Source organism: Arctopsyche grandis, chromosome 11 (genome assembly GCF_051622035.1).
Source record: "Arctopsyche grandis isolate Sample6627 chromosome 11, ASM5162203v2, whole genome shotgun sequence".
NCBI classification, from domain to species: Eukaryota; Metazoa; Arthropoda; class Insecta; order Trichoptera; family Hydropsychidae; genus Arctopsyche; species Arctopsyche grandis.
The window spans coordinates 11778848-11800543 of NC_135365.1; the positions used below are offsets into that span (position 1 = coordinate 11778848).

Below are 21696 nucleotides of genomic sequence, written 5' to 3' on the forward strand. Positions count from 1 at the left end.
CGCATGAAAATTTCGATACGATATATATTCGTTGAATTTCTGTTTCCAATGTTAAGGTGAGAGGAGATCAATCTGCAGAAAATTTGGAAAGTTTATTTTTTAATTTTTAAAGATCAGCAGCATGTTTGTCAACAGATGAGGCCACTGTTCATAGTACAATACAATCCGTTGTACATTACATGCTGTGCTATTTTTCAAAAAATCGAAATATTATTAAATAATGGACTGGATATATGTATGTATGTATTGATAATCGGGTTGCTTTATTTTTAACAATGAGATTTAAGCTTTTCTATTAAAAATGTTTTTACCAATCATCACCATCATTTTTAGAAGCTTTTCATTAGCTTCACTCTATTAGTTAAGTGACATTCCTGTCCGTCAAAAATTTGTGATCTGATTTTGAACCATTTTCACTCTTTAGATCGCTTTGATATTTGAAGTAAGCTAATGTCTCCGACATGAAGCTAGAGGATTTTAATCATTAACTAACTCATTAAAAATTACAACGGAATCTTGTGTCAGATCGAAGCGATGACAGCTGGCTATCCAAACATGACTTTCTACCGCCCCTTTGTAACTCATAGGCTAAAAACTTAGTGTTAAAAGTTACTTTTTTTTTCATTTATATAGCCATCCACTGCTGAATGAAAGTCTCTTCAACACGCTTCCTCTCATCTTTATCCACCATTCTTTCATTCTTTCTAGCTACGTGACCGGTCCATTGTCATTTCAATATATTCACTCTCTCCACTACCCTTGTACACTTCTCTTCGTTATGCCGAGCATTTTCATCAATATGGTTCTAAAATTTTCCACTTTATACCTATTGTTGTATTCAAAGGACTTGCCTACAGACAAATTTCTCTGTAAGTGCCCACCTTTCAACTTGTGTAAAAAGGGTAAAGTCAGTGAGATTGAGGATATACTTTTGCCTTCAAATAGTCTCAATTATAAATCATTCAGTTGTGCCTCATCGCTTTAGAACTATACAATACCGGGATTTCAAATTTGTCCAGAGATTGTTCTGAAGAAAGTAATCAGATAGCATGATCAGGTTTTAATGGAGCTTAAAAAATGACAGTGATGTAATCGTATGTAGTTATCTTCAATTTAGCTAGTGAACATTTACTTTTTATTCCAGGTGTATTTTTTTTTAAGTTACTAATCATCTAATTATTGCCAGCCCCACCTCTATTATGGTACGTAATATATACATATGTGGTTACATATTCAAATTGAAAATAATTGCTGGGTTGAATTTGGGCTCGTGGCGTGTTGTAAATCGTGGACGCGTGTTGTTAAGTCGGTCTCCGTTTAAATAATATCCGCCAATTCGCAGAGGACTAATGTTTACGTTAGTGCAGTGGTTAAGGCATTGACAGGATACCGGAGCGTTCAATATATCAGGATCAAAGCCCGTGGGAACAATGCCACCTACACATGGTGGAAAATGTATTGGCGACACTTTGTCACACTGTCTGGCAACTCTAGAGAAGGACCGGAGCTCGCTAAAAAGTATAGTGTGAATAAATCGCATAAATTTATCATCAACTACGAATCATATTTTAGAGTTGACTTTCGATAAATATGCATGAGGATTTTTTTTAATTTTCTGTATTGAAATTGATTATAAATAAAATGAAGAATTGATACTTCCGTTGCTAGGTTTCATTTTTCATATAAAAGAAATAAGGCCATAGAAATAATTTGATTTTTTTTTTTCTGTTTTGAGACGTACGTAATGTATGTAAGTTTCCCTATATAATATATGTATGTATGTACATATGAATATGTACATATTTAAATATACTACTTCTATAGGTACTAACTAACCACTCAAAGTACCAACTAGGGACTCCCAAGTAGTACAAAATAAATCGTTTATAACACCCCCCCCCCCCCCCCCCATTTATAATAATAACCTGAGATGATAAGTCTCAAAATAACATAATAACGGAGTCTATGAAAAAAACATAAACAACCATACTAATTAGCTTGTGAAGAGTCTCGATGGTTACAACAAGATGTCTATACCCTCTGGGTTTAAGCACAAATGACCAAAATACTATTTGCTTTAGATCGTCGACTTTAAAAGAGTATTCAGCTAATAATTATATATTGGTATATGTTTAAAATGTATAAGAATTATCAATATGATTTTAAGCTTTTTCCTAATATGCCTTAAGCACTAACATTAAAATAAGAAATACGAACAATAAAAATGATATGTAAAATAAATTATGATCACTGGAACAGTAGCTATTAGAATGTAATTAAGATTTATTGTGAAAATAATATATATATGAACAACTAAAGCTTTTAAAGATCAATTCATACATAATGTATGATATTGATTTAAATATGATGAAATAATAAACGACTGTGCAAGACTATTTTGTATAGTGAATTTTAATAAACAAATATATGTACATATGTACATATATGGGCTTACGAGTTGAAATTAAATTATATGATAGAAAATTATTTAAAAAAAAAAATGAAAATCGTTGATAGTAATGGCCTGAAAGGCTGTAAGGATCCAAATTCATTTATGAATGTTCTATTATAGTACAAAATAATAGCTCTCTCTTCTTGTAAGTATTTTTTTGTACACATATGAGTTAATTACATTTTAAGTATTATATTTGTAAAATTTATATACTTAATTTATTTTTTAATATGTACCGATATGAATATATATTACTAATATAATTAATTCTTCTCTAGAAGGTGTTGGATAATTATTTGGAATGGATGTTAAGCAGAAATATAAGAATATTATCTTTATTTTTTTTAAATAAGTAAGAATGCAGTATATAAAAAAACTTTTTATGATTTATAAGAACAAATTCCACAAAACAAATACCAGAATATCAAAATATAAAACCGTCGTACGTACATATATACATATGATAGCAAATGTACGTAATTAGCTGACTATTGAAACAAATGAAATGATCACTTTATTTGATAGTCAAAAAAATACGAACTTGCCTAACAGTATCGATTTATTTATGACGATCATTCACGCATCAACGACCAATATAAAATCATTAAGAAGTAAATAAAAAATGGAAAAAAATATACCCAAGACGTCAAAATTGGGAGAGCGTGCGTCGGCAAGTGCGCGCGTCCGATTTGTGGGTTACGAAAGTTTGTAACAATAAATAGCCATAACGTGTCATTACACGGCCATTACATTTATATCGTTTTGACGTGCGTTAAATATATAATTAAATGTCAATACCGTGACTGCGGTGGCCACGGTACTTTTTAAATGTCATTATATTATATTATATACGCGATACACTTTTGGCGAGACGAGTCGTGTGTTTCGAATTTTTCCGAATATTTATTTCAGCGTCTCGTTGTCGTCTTCGTTTTCGTGCCATCTCTCGCTCGCTCGTAGAGTTTTATCGCGTGAAAATGAAATTATTATTTTCGTTTGTGACACATGTTTATCGTCGAAAATGATATGTCATCTGGCGAAAAGTGAACGGCTGCTGTCGTCGGCGGGGGTGATTAGTGCGAGACAGAGGTCATCATCTTGTACCCTTATTCGTCATCGCTGAGCACTTTTTTTCGTGTTTTTGTTTTTATTTTTTTAAGTATTGTATGTGGATATGGTGGTCGAGACGACTTCCGAAGAAAGTCGCGTGTTAATTACCGAAAAACGTCGAATGTATCGCTTTTACGACGAACGGTTTAAATTTAACCCCTCGTCGAAAAGATGCGCGTCAATCTTTCACTCTGCTGTTGTTTTTTACAATAAAAGTTCCTTTAAATAAATTGACACAGTCTAGGAATGTTTATGATATAAACATATGTACATTGTTCAGATCTTCCTAGTTTTCAAGTATCTAAATTAAAGTTTTGCTGGAAATTACTTCATATCATTGGTGAGAACTGCATAGATATATTGAAATTTATTGTAAAACCAACATTGGATACTGAATTATATATATTTATAGTCGTTAAAATTAATTAACAACAATAAACTCATGAAGAAAATAATGTAATTCTACAAACTAGATCCAATCCACTAGTAATATTTTGAGTAGTACATCCATATATTCTAACTATACAAAGACTTTCATGAACTTGCAACTGTTAGAATATAACTAATAGAAACCTTGTTAAAAATCGGTACTAATTCTGACTCATTGAATATAATATTTAAAATTGTCCATTAAGTAAAGTAAATTTGATAAAATTTTCATATCTATACATAATTAAATTACTCATTAAATCAATTTTTGTTGGTCAAAATTGACTTGAAATTCTCCTGAAATATGACACGACATGTTCTCACCAAAGCGTAAATATGGCTAATCATGTAAATAGGTATATGTACAATTGCATACATATAATACAATGTTTAACAACAATGATGAGTAGAATGGGTCAATTTTGTATGCATAATGCAACCATCTCAACGAACACGCCAGATAAAATCAGATAAACTCTAATAAACTTGATAAGTTAGGATTTTATAATCATCCAGATTGAACAATTTCATAATTACACCGATTTGGGCCAATGATCTTTCAATAAGGTCTAATTACTTTTAAGCTTTTAATTTTTTTCCGTCGCGAAATTAAAGTTTGCTTCAACTTAACTTTTCAGTTTTGAAATCTGACATCTCTAAATCAAATCATGAGATTAAAAAGTGATTCACACTGGTGTATATATTTATTTATTTTATATTTATAATTACAACCAGTCACAGCTGTGACCTGACAGATCACCGTCCTCTAATTTCATTCAACCAAACTAATGTTGAATCTCATAAAGCTGACCAATTCCTCAACATGACAATTGAATAGATCCAAATGTTTTCCTATCAAGTTGAAAAACCGGACAGACAGCCTCTACAAGAGACGAGATGCTGAAAGCAGATGTTCTCGCTACAATATGTAGGAAAAGTTGACGATGACGCAAAGATTTACATTTAGGAGTTCAGGAGAAAATTGGAAGGTTTTATGTGCTTCCCTTAATACTATGTATAAAGGAGTATTTGGAAATGACAAAAATCCTTCTCTAAGATGTGCATCAAAGCCTCGGATAAAAGCTGTGGGAAATAAATAATACCCATACATTCTCATGTATAGATACCGAAAATATCAACAGGGAGAGAGACTTAAGCTGCAGACCAGTTCAACAAACAAATCCCGAGTCCCTGAAAATCCCGACATAACAAAATTTGTATTTGCACAAAAATGTAAATAGAAATGGTTTGACTTTAAAAGTAACAAATTTCAATCCATTAAAAGTCTTGATCTTATTTAGTATGTTAATTTTCTATGCGAAGATGTCTGTTAATTAAACAAATTTTTACTGAAGCAAACGAGAAAAAAAAAAGGAAATGGACAATATTTTTTAAAGATCATTCCGCTTGCAATAATGTGTATAATTCTAGCCCACATCTATTCAATTCTATGTACATTCCATTGCAATTTAGATTGTTTAGTCTTATGAGTGCAACCTGGAGAAAGGAGAGAAAGAGCTTATTATTAAAAACCGTAGAAGCTGAATTAACGCAATTGTAATGACTTAAGAAAATTTATATCAAGCAAAGCTGGCGAACTGGCTATGTATATTGAAACAAGCTAGAAAAAAATACTTTCAATATAAATTTTTGCATTTAAAACAAAATGAAATTCCTGTAATTGTATCCAATATATTTTAATAGCCGTGATTCTTGTGGAGTATTAAGTCACACATTTATGTACATTATACATATCTACATTATAATTTAAATAAAAAATATTTTTTTCTTAATTTCTTCATTAATTTTTAAACGTTATTTTTTTTTTTTTGATCGTTCGAAGTAGTGATTGTCCCGATCTGTGATTTTTGAAATCTGGCAACCCTGGTGCAGACATACAGAGTGGTACGCGATACGTGTTTTTTTTTTTAATGAAATGAGGATTAACAATGAAATGAGGATACGCCTAAAGTCTACCTAGGCAAGCCGTGCCGTACGATTCAGTGTATTTGCGCCCTTAAGCTTCACCAGAAGTCAATATGTCAGACCTGTACTCTAAAATGTTCCGAACAAGATAACAATAAAGCAACCCAGTAATCCTTGGGTTACGAAAGTAAGTGACATCAACAAGTCTGTCGAAGAAAAAAGTCTGCTTTTTTTTACCCATCGCCGCGAAAATATCGCAATTGGCGTCACGATTGTCGCAATAATTACCGTGGAACACATCGACGATGTTATCCGTCGCTTTGCTAAGGTGTTAAGCGAGTGATTGGCGTCCGTCATCGTGTTGGTGGGCGCGCGTCGAGGTGTGTGGTCGTCGTCGACAGCGCACGCGCAACATTTTCCCCCGTTAAATTGTTTACGTTTCGGTCGTATTAACGGCGTCGCTCGTTAACGGGTCAACGGCTACATGCGATGCGATAAATCCAAATGAAAAAAAAATCAAAGAAAAATCGCAACGCCACTGGCAGATTCGCGACTTCTTCGAATCGACACGTACTTCGTACAAACATATTTCATATTATAATGCTGGGCTTCCCAAACTGATATTACATACATACATATATGAAAGTCAAGAAAAAATTAAAATCAAGATGTCATACGTCTGGTTATTTTTCATGTCATCATCATAATCTTATAGCCATTCACCATCCACTGCTGGATGAAGGCAACTCTTAACCATTTCACCCCACACATTTCCTAATTTCGTCTACCCATCTTCTCTGCGGTCTTCCTTTTACCCTTTTGAATTCTATTGGGTACCATTCTAGCATTTATTCCCTCTACCTTTCGTCTATTCATCTAGCCACGTGGCTCGCCCATTACCATATCAATATCTTCACTCTATCCACTATATCCACTACTGTTGTCATACTTCTCACCTGCGTATTCCGTTTCCTGTCTTTCCTCGTTATGCCAAGCATACAGCGTTCCATATTTATTTGAGTGCATTGGACTTTGTGTAGCAACTTGGCGTTCAATATCCATACGTCATCACTGGTAAAACACATTGATCGAAGATCATTTTCTTCAGGCAAAGTGTCATTTTTGATTTAAAAATCGCATTCATTCGTCTAAATGCACTCCATACTAATTTCATACGTCTCTGATGAGTAACAAAATAAATCGATACAATCCTATATATATATGTACGATGTTAAGCATGTGATATTAGTGACTGATGGTAAGAACACACTCAAAAGTGCGGCAGGGCACGCTTAGGTAGACTCCAGCTGTGATAGGCATGTCTTCATTTCATTGTTTATTATTTTTTCAACAATTTTCTCTTATATTTCTTCAAATATAGGAATCACCATCATCGATCACTTTTAAACCCATGTCAATACAAGGATGAAAATATCACCGAAAACACTTCATGGGGTGAGTTTAGGGAAGGATCGTGACGGTACAGAAAAACGTACAGTACGATACGGTAAAAAAACACGTTCAGAGTATCAATCTGTGTGTGTGCACCTTGAGAGGTCCTAGATTCGACCCCTGTGTAGATCTCGATTGAAATTAATCATAAGTATGATATATCTTATGAATAAGTATTTCTGGTGCGGTTTTCAAACTACAAAAAAAGCACATAGAAAGTACGTTTTTTCTGAATCATATTTTGAATGTAAAATAATAGTCCTCATCTTATTGGTGATGATATATAAATGTTGCTAAATATTCTTTAAAAGGCAAAAGAACAGTTTATTGTGCAGACTTCAGAAGGTTTCTTTGGTGAAAAAAATCTGTGTCCCTGGAAGTGTGCGAGTATGTTGTAAGTTTGGCAAGCACTGTTGTAATATTCGCCTAGTGATATCTCGTTCTATCTAATTTTGCGTTGGGTGTTAGAGCGAGACGTGATGCTATCTAAAATGTGTGTAATAGTTATAAATGACTTACCAATTGGTTCTGATAAGCGGTGACTGCTGTGAATATCGATTCTGGGAATATGAATGTTTTGTGGTCCTCTTGTTCGAGGTCGGTAATGGGTGAATTTCCGGATCCTTCTCGTCTGCGAACCAAGTGTATCCTCGGCTGATATTTGTGCATTGAATTTAACACCAACTGTGAAATCAAATGTAATTGTATTATTAATTAACGTCTAGTTTCAACTAAATGATAGAAAACTTGGAAATAAACTCTACTTTGTAATTAAAGAATTTTACCACTCGTACTCCAAAACTATTAAATTTAAATGACTTTCGTTCAAAGCTCGACCGGTTTGTTCATTTAGTTGAATTACCCCACCACTCTTTCGAGACCTAAGGACGTCATAATGAAACGTTTTATTTGACGTGTTATTAAAGAAGGGCGTCTTTGACTTTGACGTCACCAAAGATGCCGCTGAACGAGTGCATACCTTTTTCTTTTTAACGAGCAATTGTTGGAGTGATGGGAGAGCGAACATGCATATATCAATGCACTTTATTATCGCCCGCTGCGGCCAATTTAGCTCGGAGACAGACCGATAATAAATTAGCGAAGCTTTTTTCTGGATCGACCGCTATTCAAATATGTATTGAAAAAATTCAGATAATAATCACCTGTCCGTTCTTGTCCATCTCGTTGTTGGTCAGCTTGACTTTCTCGAAGGAGACGACTTGTTTCCGGAGCTGGTCCCCGGTGAAGGGTGAGTCTGGATGAGGATATAGTCTCGCCGGAGCTGGAGGATCAGCTTTTCCGGCTACTAACCACGAAGATCGATGGTAGGCGTATCGGTATCTCTTACTATCCACTGGAACGATGTCCAAGAGTACGGCGTACCTCGCCGATCCGGAAACTCCGGAAAAGGACACCCTCAAAGTCGGAAACATGCGTCTGAAATGACAAAAAAGTACACGTTATTAATCTATGCTAAGTAATAAATGCGTCTCAAGTCCACAAAATCTAATAAATATAACATCATATTAAAATATAGTATAAGTTGACTGAAATTTTGACCAAAGATATGAATCTAATTTTATACATGAAAGCACTGTGATATTATTTTGCAATAGAAATTCGTCTAAGCATGGATTAACACTTTCAATATGTCGAAACAAAAGTCACTGGCAAAGAACGATTCGTATCGAATGTTAAGCAACAAGAGAACGACAATCGACAAGCAATAAAGCCGACTTGATATCAGTCACGGTTTTGCAGTTACATTATATCATACATTTTCAATCGACATTTTGCATACTTCAACCATTTTCAATCAACATTTTTTTTACTTAAAAATAAATATCTTGAAAGACGCAGATACAGAGTGCTACTCGGCACAGCTAGAGTCTATGTACACATCCCGTGCCGCACTTTTTGGTGTATTCTTACCATAAAGCTCAAACCGATCTTCTAGATGTTTTATTTTATTTTTAATAAATTGTGCCATAGTGGCTTTACAGTTTCCGAATACCCCACAATATCCAGACATACATATGTACATAATTAAGAGAAAAAATATATAAAAAATAAAATCAAAATAAACAAAAAAATACAATGTGAACACACACTGTACATACATTTAAATACATATACAACAGATGCATAAAAAAAATTATTATTATCATTAATTATCCTACGATCCTATGTATTAAAAATTACATGAATACAATCCTATCATAGCTAGAATCCAACTAAGCATGCCGTGCCGTACTTTTGAGTGAGTTCATACCATTAAGCAGCGTATTCCAAACTATTTGAAAACAAACCGATTTGTACTACCATCGTGAGAGATTAATTTTATAGACTAGAAGAATGCATGCATGGGTTGAAGAATGGTTGAGTTGGTCATCTTGTTAGGCTACGCTTGGCGAGCGATCAGTTCACTGCGGCTCTCCGCCACGTAATTAACGTTTTAAACCGCCCAACGAGTCTCATTTCAAACCACCATCCATGTCTTCTAATAACCACATCCTACAATATTTCAAAATTATGAAACAGCTGTAAGAAAGCACGTCAGAAAGTCGGAAATGACTGACAACCGTGTGTGTATAAAGACTTGTATATAATGATTTATAAAAGACCTTGTAAATGTACTCCTGTGTATCGTCATTATACTTACGAAGGCTCACCCCCACTCTCCAGAAAAGATGCGCATAAATAACGTTGGGGATATGATCATAACGGTGACCAGAAAAATGCACTCGTGATAGTTGCACTCTCGAGACATCCAAACTTTCAAAGATGCTCAAGGAGAACTAACGCAATAGAATTTCACCAAAAAGCGTCAAGAGGTATTTGTAAGATATCCGAGGTATCACACAAATACCTAATACGTAAGTTCTTTTTGAGCGCGTATGAAAATTAGGACTTGTCGAAACTGCGCTACTATTCAGTGCAATTTAGTACATCTTTCCGGGAACCGATCATAACATGCGCATCTTTTTCATATAGTGGGGGTGCGGTTTGGTATATAGAATGACTTCTATTTACAGAAAACCACAAATAGTCCTGTTTCAACAAAAAAGTTCAGAAAATGTAATGTATAGAAAATATAAAAGTACGTATATATGCCATCGGTATTTCTCCTTTATCACATACAGACAGACATGTAAATAGAAATATATGTAGATAGTGGGTAAGATACATGTACCTGAAAGTATATAGACACGTATCTACCCACTTTTGTATGTACATACATATGTATATTTAAGAAGATTATAAATTTTGTTAATAACACTAAACTTCATTATAATAATACTCAAGGGTGATAAGCAAGTTACATACGAATTCTCAAATTTCCATATGTCATATGACAATCCGCTTCGAATTAGGTATAGGTACTACGCAATTAAATCTAAAAGTTAACATGCCCCAAACAAAGCATTCAAAGGGAACATTTGTGACAATGGACTCGTAATATCAGCGAATCGCTACCTCAAGTACCACAATAGTGTCCGTTTGACGTATACATTCGTGAGTATATACGGCGATAACAGAGGCCAATGGCGGTGAGCGGATCACGCGCGCGCCGTTAACCCCGAGGGCTGGGGGGTGTGAGGGGGAGGGCTGGGATTCTATGAGAGTATATATGGGTGGGTGGGTGGGTGGGTGAGTGGGTGGTTAAAAGGGAGGGTGATGCTGTCAGCGGCGGAGGTGACAAGTGCGCCACTCGCGCTGATTGGCCGCGACCCGCGGGACCAAACTCCCCTCCCTCTCTCCCACCCATTCTCGTATATTCTCTCTCTGTTCCTCTCCTCTCCTCTCCCATCTCCCCCTTTTTCTCTCTCGCTCTCTCTTTCTCTATCCCTCACTCTCCCCACCCACAGCCACCCTGCAGGTCTAGCGCTAAATGCGCAACCGATTATAAAGCTGTCGATCCGATTTCACGTGGTACTTAGAGCGTTAAACGCGTGTCAAATCGAATTTTAAACGCGCATAATGGATATTAAAATCGATTCCAATTTTTCCACATTGCATGTGTTGCATGAAGTATGTTGTACTGTAAGTACTTAGATATGTTACTGACAACGAGAGGTATATCGACATACATATGTAAAATGACAAGGGAATTTTACACGTAATTTATTGTGGCTAAGGTTGAATTATATATTATATATTATTTTCATTATTGGTTTGAGATTTATTTTTGATAATATTCTAGGTATTACATACTTCCATATGTTTTAATAAGATTCTGACTGTATTGTTTTGATTGGAATCGGTAAAAAGGCTAATTGATGTATTTAATACTTAATAAAATGTGATTCATTTTGAAATGACAGTGTCTTTACGTTTAAATTTGAATTAATATTTTTAGAACCACTGATTTTGCTCATCAAAGAAATATATGTATACATATACATACATACATACATATGTACATATGAAATAAATGTATATTTAAATCGACGAAAAACACAAATATGTAAGTACAAAAAATATTGATATACATATGTACATTTTTTGATTGTTGATAATTTGTATGAAAAATACATAAGTTTTAAATTTTAAAAATTATCGGCGACATTCATCTTTAGCTTAAAATACAGAGCTTTTACAGAAAAACTAATTAGAAATTACATAAATTTTACGTACATACATTTTATGTTATTTTGGATATTTTCTGAGTGTTAACAAATAATACGAGCATTAAATATTTAATAAAAAATGGCCTGTATTTATGTGGTCAGTAGATTCGTTTGATTTGGTCAGCAAACGATCAGTAAGTTAGTATATTGTCGGTCACTGACTGCTTGACAATTTCTATTTGCCATAAAATATTTAAAAAATGGTCGTTCTTTTATATCTACATATATGTAGTACTAAAATTTCGCTAAAGATACTGACCATTTAATTTTCTGTCATAAAACAATACATTAAATTAAATTTAAATTTACTTTGAATACAATATGAAATAGTGCTTCCTTTTTAAAGTTATTTCTCAGATGGAAGATGGGTCTAAATATGTACTCATTCGGAAGAGGAGGGGCTCCTTAATTAGGCTAAAATACGACAGGACTAAATAAGAAGTCGTTCAACTGCTAGTGGGTACTAAATTAGTTAACGCTCCCTGGTTTCTAAAGACTTCTAAAATTAAAACCTAAATTGTTGAAAAATTTATTTGAAAATACATAGTAAAATATTAACAAGCATTCCATAAGTTAGTATAGAAAATGTAACAGCATATTTCACTCAATTTGTTACGTACATTGGCAATAAATTCTGAAAAATGAACGTTAATTTAACGTTTTCGTGTAAAGTTCAGCTTCAAGTGTCGTCAATTACGAGCAATAGACGTTGGTAGAGTGCATTCGCGTTCGGACACGTAATTTAAACTGGAAACGAACACGAATAAATCACGGTTTTGAGGGGAGCCGCATTTCGATAACGTGCCGTCAACCGTCGGCGATGCAACGAAATGCATTCGAGCAAAATGGCGGCCGTGCAGATAAAACGAATCGAAATACCTACAGGGGTAATAAAGACTCCGATCACGTTGTAGGAATCGTAATTTCCAATCTTCGTCGGAATAACCAGACAAGTGGCTGATGGCAACACTTAAAAGTGGCCGTAAGTATACGAATATTACATTATATCGTTCAGATTTGATCTGTTACATACACACGGCTGTGTAAATTTCGCACATACATGAAAAACGTGGAAAATTTCCACTATGCGCTTATCAATTATGTATGTGGGAATTTTTCACTGAAATGTGATTACAATGTATGTATGTATGACGATGCGTATTTACCAGTATGCACATTTACAAAATTGAACTAAAAAGGCGAAAGATTTATTCGCATCTCGCGATCCAGCTGACTTACTTAACAGACTAACACAGCTAGACGGGGAAAATATGATTAAAAATTAACGTAAATAAGACTATACTAATATTTATTAGAATTCGTAGTGCTGAAATGGTTCGCGAGAGAATGTAAAAGGATGAAAAGAAGTCTGCAAGGGAAAATGGATGGATGAAATTAGAAAAATGTAATACTAATGTACCATATTCATTGCAGTTATTTCCTTTCAAAAGATGCGAGAATAATATCAATTTTTGACTGGTATTCGTCTTTTCATCATCATCATCATCATCTACAGCCACTCACTATCCAATGCTGGATGTAGGCCTCTCCAACACCCTTCCACGCGTCTCTGTTTTACACAACTCTCGTCCATCCCACACATTTTCCTAATTTCGTCTACCCATCTTCCTTGCGGTCTTCCTTTTACCCTTTTGCATTCTATCGGGTACCATTCTAGCACTTTCTTTTGTCCACCTTTGCCATATAGCTCATTTTGGTCATCAATAGATATAAGTAAATGGATCCTCCACCATTACGATTGTGCAAAAATATCGTGTAAGACGCGTTTGAAATTTGAATTTCTGAAAAGTGACTGACGTTTATCCAGTTTTTAGTTTTAAACATAGATGGCGGTAGTAAAGTAAAATTATTGGCATTTTTATTCAAAATAATAATTTTATATACAAATTATTTAGCATTACACCACTGCTGAGTAGGTACACACCTTGGATTACTACCAAGTCAAGATGCGGATGAGAGTTGCGCAAAATAGATACCAATGTACATACATAAGCTTGTTGGAGAGGCCTTCGTCTGAATGACTGTAAAAATAAATCAATTATATGAAACAAATAATTGATTTATTTTTAGAAATATGTAGACATTTGACTAAAGTCTTATGTACATATACAGTCCCTGTGATTACGGACACCTTGCAAAATTCTGCATTTACTAGTATATTAAAAACAAATATGTATTTTTGTTGTAACACGGTTTATTTACAAAATAAATACATATAATAAAATACAACAAAATAATTTATACTTGCACAAAAATTCAAAATGCAAAATTTGCAAAAGAAAAAATTACGGTGTTGTTGAAGAGATAATTAAAAATTTCTACAGAAACGCACATCTTCACTGATCGAATTTCAGGAGCAAACTGTTGTTCCACATTTCAATTTTGTTTCACATTCTTTTGAATAACAGTACTACACAAAATCTTTTTTGTGTGAATAGGGTAGGTAATAAAGAGGCGCATACAACAAAAATGAACCCAAAAGGGGCTGCAGTGAGTAGTTTCTGACCGTTTCTATTGCGCGCAAAAGTTTAAAACGGGTGTCCGTAATTTCTTGGACAGGGACTGTATCTATTTGAAAAAAAATCACAGCGATCGATCACATTGTTAAAACATTTCTTTGATGTTTCTATTTTTCATTTTTCAACAGGAGGCGAACGGAAACGTGCGAGATGACTGTCGTCGTTCCGGGTAAGTTGCACGTGAGGTGTGAGGTGTCACGTCGTCTCAGCACGTCGATCAATCGGAGGAGCGACAATTAGCGGAGTCCGCGAGCCCAGCCAACCGCTCAAGCGTCTTCGTCGGCCATTAAGCGTCGCGACGCCGACGACGACCAAAAGGTCAAAACGAGACAGGGACCGGACCCGAACGCTACTTATTAAACGGCAATTATGCGAGCAACGAGCGAGCGGTCTAAACGCCCGGAACAGATTTATGGCGAGTCCGAGGCGAACCGAATAAGACCCGAGACACGCTCGCGAATTTAACTCTCCTGCTAGCGACATATATACATAGATATATACCATGTATATTGCTTGCCAAGATCGACGACAATTAGGTGTCAGCGCGAGGATCCGCTTCGAATCAATTATCTGCTTCGTATAGTGTATGAATTGTAATAATGACGATGATTATGATTAATTAGCCAAATGAACACTGCATCACGTGTCGGTTTCCTTCTCAAAGCGAACTAAGCAAAATAGACATAAAAAACTGCATATTTTGCGTTAATGTTATTCATTGAGAGGTTCCGGGGTTCGGCCCTTGGTTGACCTTGATTGAAATTAATTTATTCAGGTATTTCCGTAGTGCTGCTGATCAGACTTCGAAATTTGTGACTTAAAGTCAATCGTTTCTTATCAGAGTTTGCAAAATTGTCTGATTTTATTATTGAAACGGTTACTTATCAAATTGGCAAAACTGTCATTTGAATATGATTTCAAATTTATAATCCATAAATTTATATATGTATGTACAAGATTAATACTACATGTGTCATGGTAATATACATAATGATATAAGTCATATAGAAAATCACTTTATTGTACATAATTTACAATATATTTTACATAAAATATATTGTAATAGATACAAATCCAGTGGTCGACATATTTATAATATTGACTGACACTCTCCGCGAGTTTTTTTAGTGCGGGTTAGTGACACTTTCATAGATTCTCCTGATTAGTTTTTTAATAATATCTAAAACAGACGAAATGTTATTTAGAGATTGACATATTTGAAAAACAGTAATCCCTCCCATATCCTATATATGTAGGTTGTAATAAACATATGTATAACTACTTAGTAAAATTTCTTAATGTACAGACGTATGTATGTTATGGTGTCGAGTTAGGGTGGAACTACTCTGGTCTAGTTTGGCAATATGGCATATTTGAAAAAATATTGTATATAATAAATTTTGTATATAAAAATAAAAAAATTGTAAAAAAAATATTATATATAGTAAATTTTGTGTATTTATTGAAATGAAACAGTAAAATTCTTCCTCTATCAAGAAGCTGACAGTAGAGTTAGGAAAAATTGCTGGACTCTTTAAAATCACTTACATATCAATCCAATTTTCTCAATAGTACGAGTAGTAGAAGTTGTTTATTTAATATATTTTATTTTTATACTGTATATGTAATAAGAGACTAACTAAGTTACTCTCGACAAAATGCTAGCGTTATGGGTTGGTTTTAATCAGCAAAACTACGCCCAAATAATAGATATACCTACATATGTATGTATATACGTATGTACATACATATGTGGAAGAACAGCATATTTTCCGCCATTGACTGGGAAGTAAAAAAAAAGCTTAAAATATATCAACTAAGAAATTGGAAAGCTCAAATTTACTACGAGCTTTGTATCGTCATATGTTATACATGTGTAATATATATTTACATACAATGCATTCATGCGTCATAAGTTTTCGCTATCATCGTCGTCGTGTGAAAACACTACATTTTGTTTTGCTGAAAAAAATAATACAATCTTAATTGTCGGCATATGAGGCGATCAATCGTTCCACGGGCATATATTAATCACCGGTTCCCGGCACAAAGGAGCGTCTGTCGTTCCGGCACATTGGAAAAGAGACGCGGCGTCACAAAACGAGACGCTTTCATGCATACATAACGTAAGCAGACTCATTTTATACAACTCTGTCAAAATTGTTAAGTTTGAGATACACCAAGGTGTCGCAGCAGACACCAAAAGAGTTTTGACTATGGAATTTGTCAACTTTTTTCAATCTATGTTGACTTGGATAATCTATTGAATTGCCTTCATGTAAACCAAACTCTCATTGACATTGACAATTGCCTTACTGTGCTTAAAAAATCGTCTAGCTACTGAGCTGGACCCCAAGCGTCCAGTTAAAAATGTCTGTTTTAAGTTAAAATAATGCAAAATCTGCAAGGTTATATCTAATATATAATTTCGAAAGAGACTTTGTATGCATATATGTAAGTATTTTTGGTTGGGAACTTCGAAAACAAAACGAAGTTTCTATGACGACGATTCGATATGAAATTCAATATGATATGAAATCAATAGAAACTAAAATGCATAGTGCTTATGATAGAAATGACCCAGCTGTTGGTCCAAACTCGACGCTTTTTTTGTCAAATTCAAATATAAATAAATAAAAATTACTCTTTCAACAAGTATTTTATTTTCAATTTGTGCCTTAGCGGCAATACAGATATCTGCAATTCATCACTTTGATTAAAAACCAATAACACCATGAAACTTCCTACTATATCTAAACTTATTTTATTCTAATTTGTTGAAACCGATCAAGATCATCACAATGATAATGAAATACATCGCATAGCAGAGCTGTTATATCAGTCATCATACAGTTTATTTAGATCAATCAGATTGTGATCAATTCTGTACCAAAATTTTGATCTTTATGTCATAAATGACACACTCTTATCTTATCTTGACACACACAATATACTCTTTCGCAACGAAACATTTTACAACGCATATACTCTTTCGCAAGAAACAGAATACAAACTCTTTAAGGATTATTTAAGGAAGGAGTATGGGGCCTGTTTGTGGATGGACATCCATCCATTGCCATCTTCCAATAAGCTAAAAAAAAAAAGCACCCGCATCAAAATTTGCAAAATGAATATCTGCTGCTTGGAAGAAAAACCCTGCATCATTATGCACTCTTATAAGGAATGCCTTGTGGGAAAATATCAACGATTCAGATAAATTTGAAACTGATTGTGACATTTCTTACTCTGATGATGATACGTGTATTGTAAATTTCTTTCTTTTCCATAGTAAAGTCAAATACATCTTGACCCACATTTCCGCATGTATGTACACCGGGCTCAACATCCACCGCGATAATAATACACATAACATGACAAACGACACGGGGCTAAAAAGACGTCGATTAAAACCTAGCGAATTTTTCCTCGTCGAGAGGCCGGTAATTTTACACGTTTTTAATAATCCACGAGTTGGGGTTTTTCGAGCGCGTCGGAAGCCGTGCCCTGTAATTTCGAGGCGCGCCATTACACTCGGGGCGTGATGATATATATTTGTGTACACACGAGTATAAACACCGGTATATACACCGCCACACCGTATGTATACACCACTGTATATATCTGTATACATACTTGCATCGAACGAATAGTGTGAATAATTTAATTCACGGCCGTGATGTACGCACCGTGCGACTCTCTCGCTCAATGACTCCATAATTAGACACCCGTGGTCCACACCCCTTCTCCACCTCCCTGCAAGACTGATGTATGACTCAATTGCTACGTCTGGTTTGGTTGAACTTGTGTCTTGGCTTTCTAGTTCGAAAATTGGATTTAAAATTAATTTTTGGGTGATATTTCTCGGTAACTTCTCGTCTGTAGACCAAATACCAATTGACTATTTGAGAGGGGGTATATTTTGCAAATGATGACGTATGGGTGTGAAATTTAGATATTGAACGCTAAAATGTTATAAAAAGTCCAATGCACTTAATAAAGTATGGAACACTGTATGCTGAGCATAACGATGATATGTGGGAAACAGAATACGTGGGTGAGAAGAGTGCCAAAGGTGGTTGATATAATGGAGAGAGTACACATTGTAGTTTAAGAATGGCGGAAAGAAGTACTCGAATAGTACCTGAAATATTGTAAAAGGGTGCAAGGAAGGTCACAAAAGGGATAGGTAAATGAAATTAGTAAAATGTGTGGGGTGATATGGATGAGATTTAAGCTTGCTGCATTGTGACGTATAGAAAATGACTTTTATTTTATTTTATTTCTCCAAATATACTGAATCTTTATATTGTATGTAGTCCTCATCAAAACTTATATGATACGAATTATGCCATTATGAAATAAAAACACTGATCGATATCAACAGAAATAATTATTTTTGCAGGAAGCCCCTTGTACACGTGCCTCATAGATCAACGGTCAGTGTGAGCCGTCATTTTTTTCATTTCTTGCATTTATTTTATATTATTAGACGTTTAATATATGATAAAATTATATTTATAGATAATTACAATAATTAACCTAATAAATTTAGCATTATTTTAAATAAAAATATACATTTTCAACTGGACGCTTGGAGACCAGCAATGTGGAGATTTTTTTAGCACAATAAGGCAAGTGCTAAGAGATGCAAAACAGAGAAGAATGTAAGCATTCTAGATAGGGCTTCATCCAGCAGTGGATAGTGAATGGTGGTACTAGTAGTAGTCGGGATTTATAGGTATAAATATGTCACCATTAAATCGTTATAAATGTTGAAAAGAGCGAAAATTATGCTTTTTAATAGTAATATTTAGTTAAACTCATAACTTAAAGTCTGTAAAATTGCGTTTAAAGTTGTGTGAAAAATGTATGAAATTTTGAATGGTAAGTGATCATTGAAATGCACAAAGTAAAATGATAGTGATAATGATGAAATAATTGAATCATTGTAAAACAGAATCTCTGCTATTTTCTGTAAGAATTCTAAGATAAGTTGCACGTAGTTTGACGTAGATATAAGTACAAAGGGGGAATCTATTTCAGCTCCAGTAATTTTTTCATGTACAATAAACTCATAAATTTACTATAATCATAAATTTCATAAGTTTATGTTGTATGCAAATTTCAGCATACATAGTGGGAATGTTATATTTGTTCTAAGCAGATCTTATCGAATTTTCTGAATATTTTTACGGTGAAAAATCTAGCATGGGATGTTTCTTTAATTTGTTAAAAAAAGTCACGAAGTGAAACATTGTATTCATATATTGTTTTTGTTTTTCGATGCATCAAATTGTAACTGAATATCTATATAATACATGCATGTATATTCAAATAATATAATTGCAATAAATCATTGACCAAATAATATGCTATATTACAGAGTTTGAAAGGAATTATCCTTGATCTTAGAAACAATCTTTAACAGTTTCACTAGACCTGTCGAGTTAAATTAAAGACATCATACATCAACAACTCCTTTTTATTCAGATACTTAAGTATATACATTTTTTGTGTACACGTCTTCTATATTTATTTTCAATGATTTTTTCCACGACATTTAACCTTTAGCAGGCAGACTGTATCTTTGGCTAGTGACAACGTGCAATTATCAACAATTGTACGCCTATTCAAGTGAGACGAATCAATTGACCACGATCGCGAGGCCAGATCTCGAACGAAGCAATATTGACGTGCTGATAATTCAAATAATCGATAGTCACTAGGGTTGCCAATTCGATGAAACAAATGGATAATTTATAGCAATCTATGCATATTATACGATAAAATCATTACATTCGACAAGTAGATAAATTGTAAATGGACTGCTGCAACGGTCAGTATTGAAAATGCCAATTCGAAACATTGAAATTAATTTCTTCACTTATTGTAATTACAATTCGAAGCATTCAGACGTCACAATTCGAAATAGTGCAATTAAAAATAAATAAAATGTCGGCCTTCGAGCGAACGAACGGGTTGAGAATGTGCGGTGAAATCGCCGACGAGAAAAATGCACTTAAATCAAGTCCATCTGACAGATATTGCCGTAATAAATATAAAATAATCATAGTTTAACGTTTTAGATTTACAATTTATTTTGAATAGGACTCGCTTGCTATGTGCGTAATTTTATGTCTCAATTTAGCACGGATAGGATTATAGCTAATTTTCTAACTTAATTACCAAACGCCATAAAGATGCTAAAGACAAAAGGATAATAAACATAATCTTACTATTTTTATGTTATTTTTTTTTAAAATGGACGAAAATTTTAACCACTCTATTTGAAAAGAAGGATTCTCTAATTATTTTGAAGTAAATATATTGATATGTTGAAGTCTCAGATGAGTGTTATTGTTAAACGTAAGAAGGTTTATCATAGGACAATTGTAATGATTATTTATAATATTATAGACTTCAATTAGATCACCTCTCATTTTTCTCGTCTCCAAAGTGTAAAAATAAAGATATAGTGCAAAGATTGAAGATATTGAAATGGGCAGGTCAAGTAGTTAGAAGAATGGACGAGAGCTGGACTAAAAATGCCGGAATTGTACCCGAGAGAAAGTAAAAGGCTGAAAGGAAGGCCTCAAGGAGGATGGTTGGATGAAATTAGAAAAATGGATAGGGTGAGATGGATGAGATTTGTGCAAAATAGTGCTGTAGATGATGATGATGTACAGATTAGATACGATATCTGATTTTTGAAAGTATCTTACTATCTTCCGAAAATTCTACGGTAAAACGATGTATCATCCATATACAAAGTTAGACGTGAATCTCAGGATAATATTCGGTCGTATACGACAGTACCAATTAAAAATCGTGTGAATATAAACCAAAATAAATCTCGAACGTGTCGCTGGTGTGAAATAATATATTCACTCTCTATTATCTTCCTGGATGTGTGACAACGGTGATTCTCTTTGAAACCGTGCGAGAAAAAAGCACATCAAAGGACAGGAAATCGTTTTCATTAATTGGAAGGATTTCAAGCACGAAAGATTAAGCACGTAACTGCACTGCCATTCTGTCATCGACGGTGTTTGAATTATTTAAAAATTTCTGTTAAAAACTATGTAATCTCCAAGATAAATTTTACCATACTAATTTGTATAGACATAAATATGCACACGCTCCGCACAATATATAA

General features: G+C 34.1%; 1 protein-coding gene across 1 annotated transcript in view; it reads right to left on the bottom strand.

Moving 5' to 3' along the window:
- The window catches only part of LOC143919452 (T-box protein 12-like), a 67160-nt gene that overhangs the window by 20409 nt on the left and 25055 nt on the right, over nt 1–21696 (bottom strand). The window contains exons 2-3 of the mRNA XM_077441771.1: nt 8533–8806; nt 7889–8053 (exon numbers count right to left, since the gene is read on the bottom strand). Of these exons, the coding sequence (XP_077297897.1) occupies nt 7889–8053; nt 8533–8806 (439 nt within the window). The remainder of the gene's footprint in view (nt 1–7888; nt 8054–8532; nt 8807–21696) is intronic.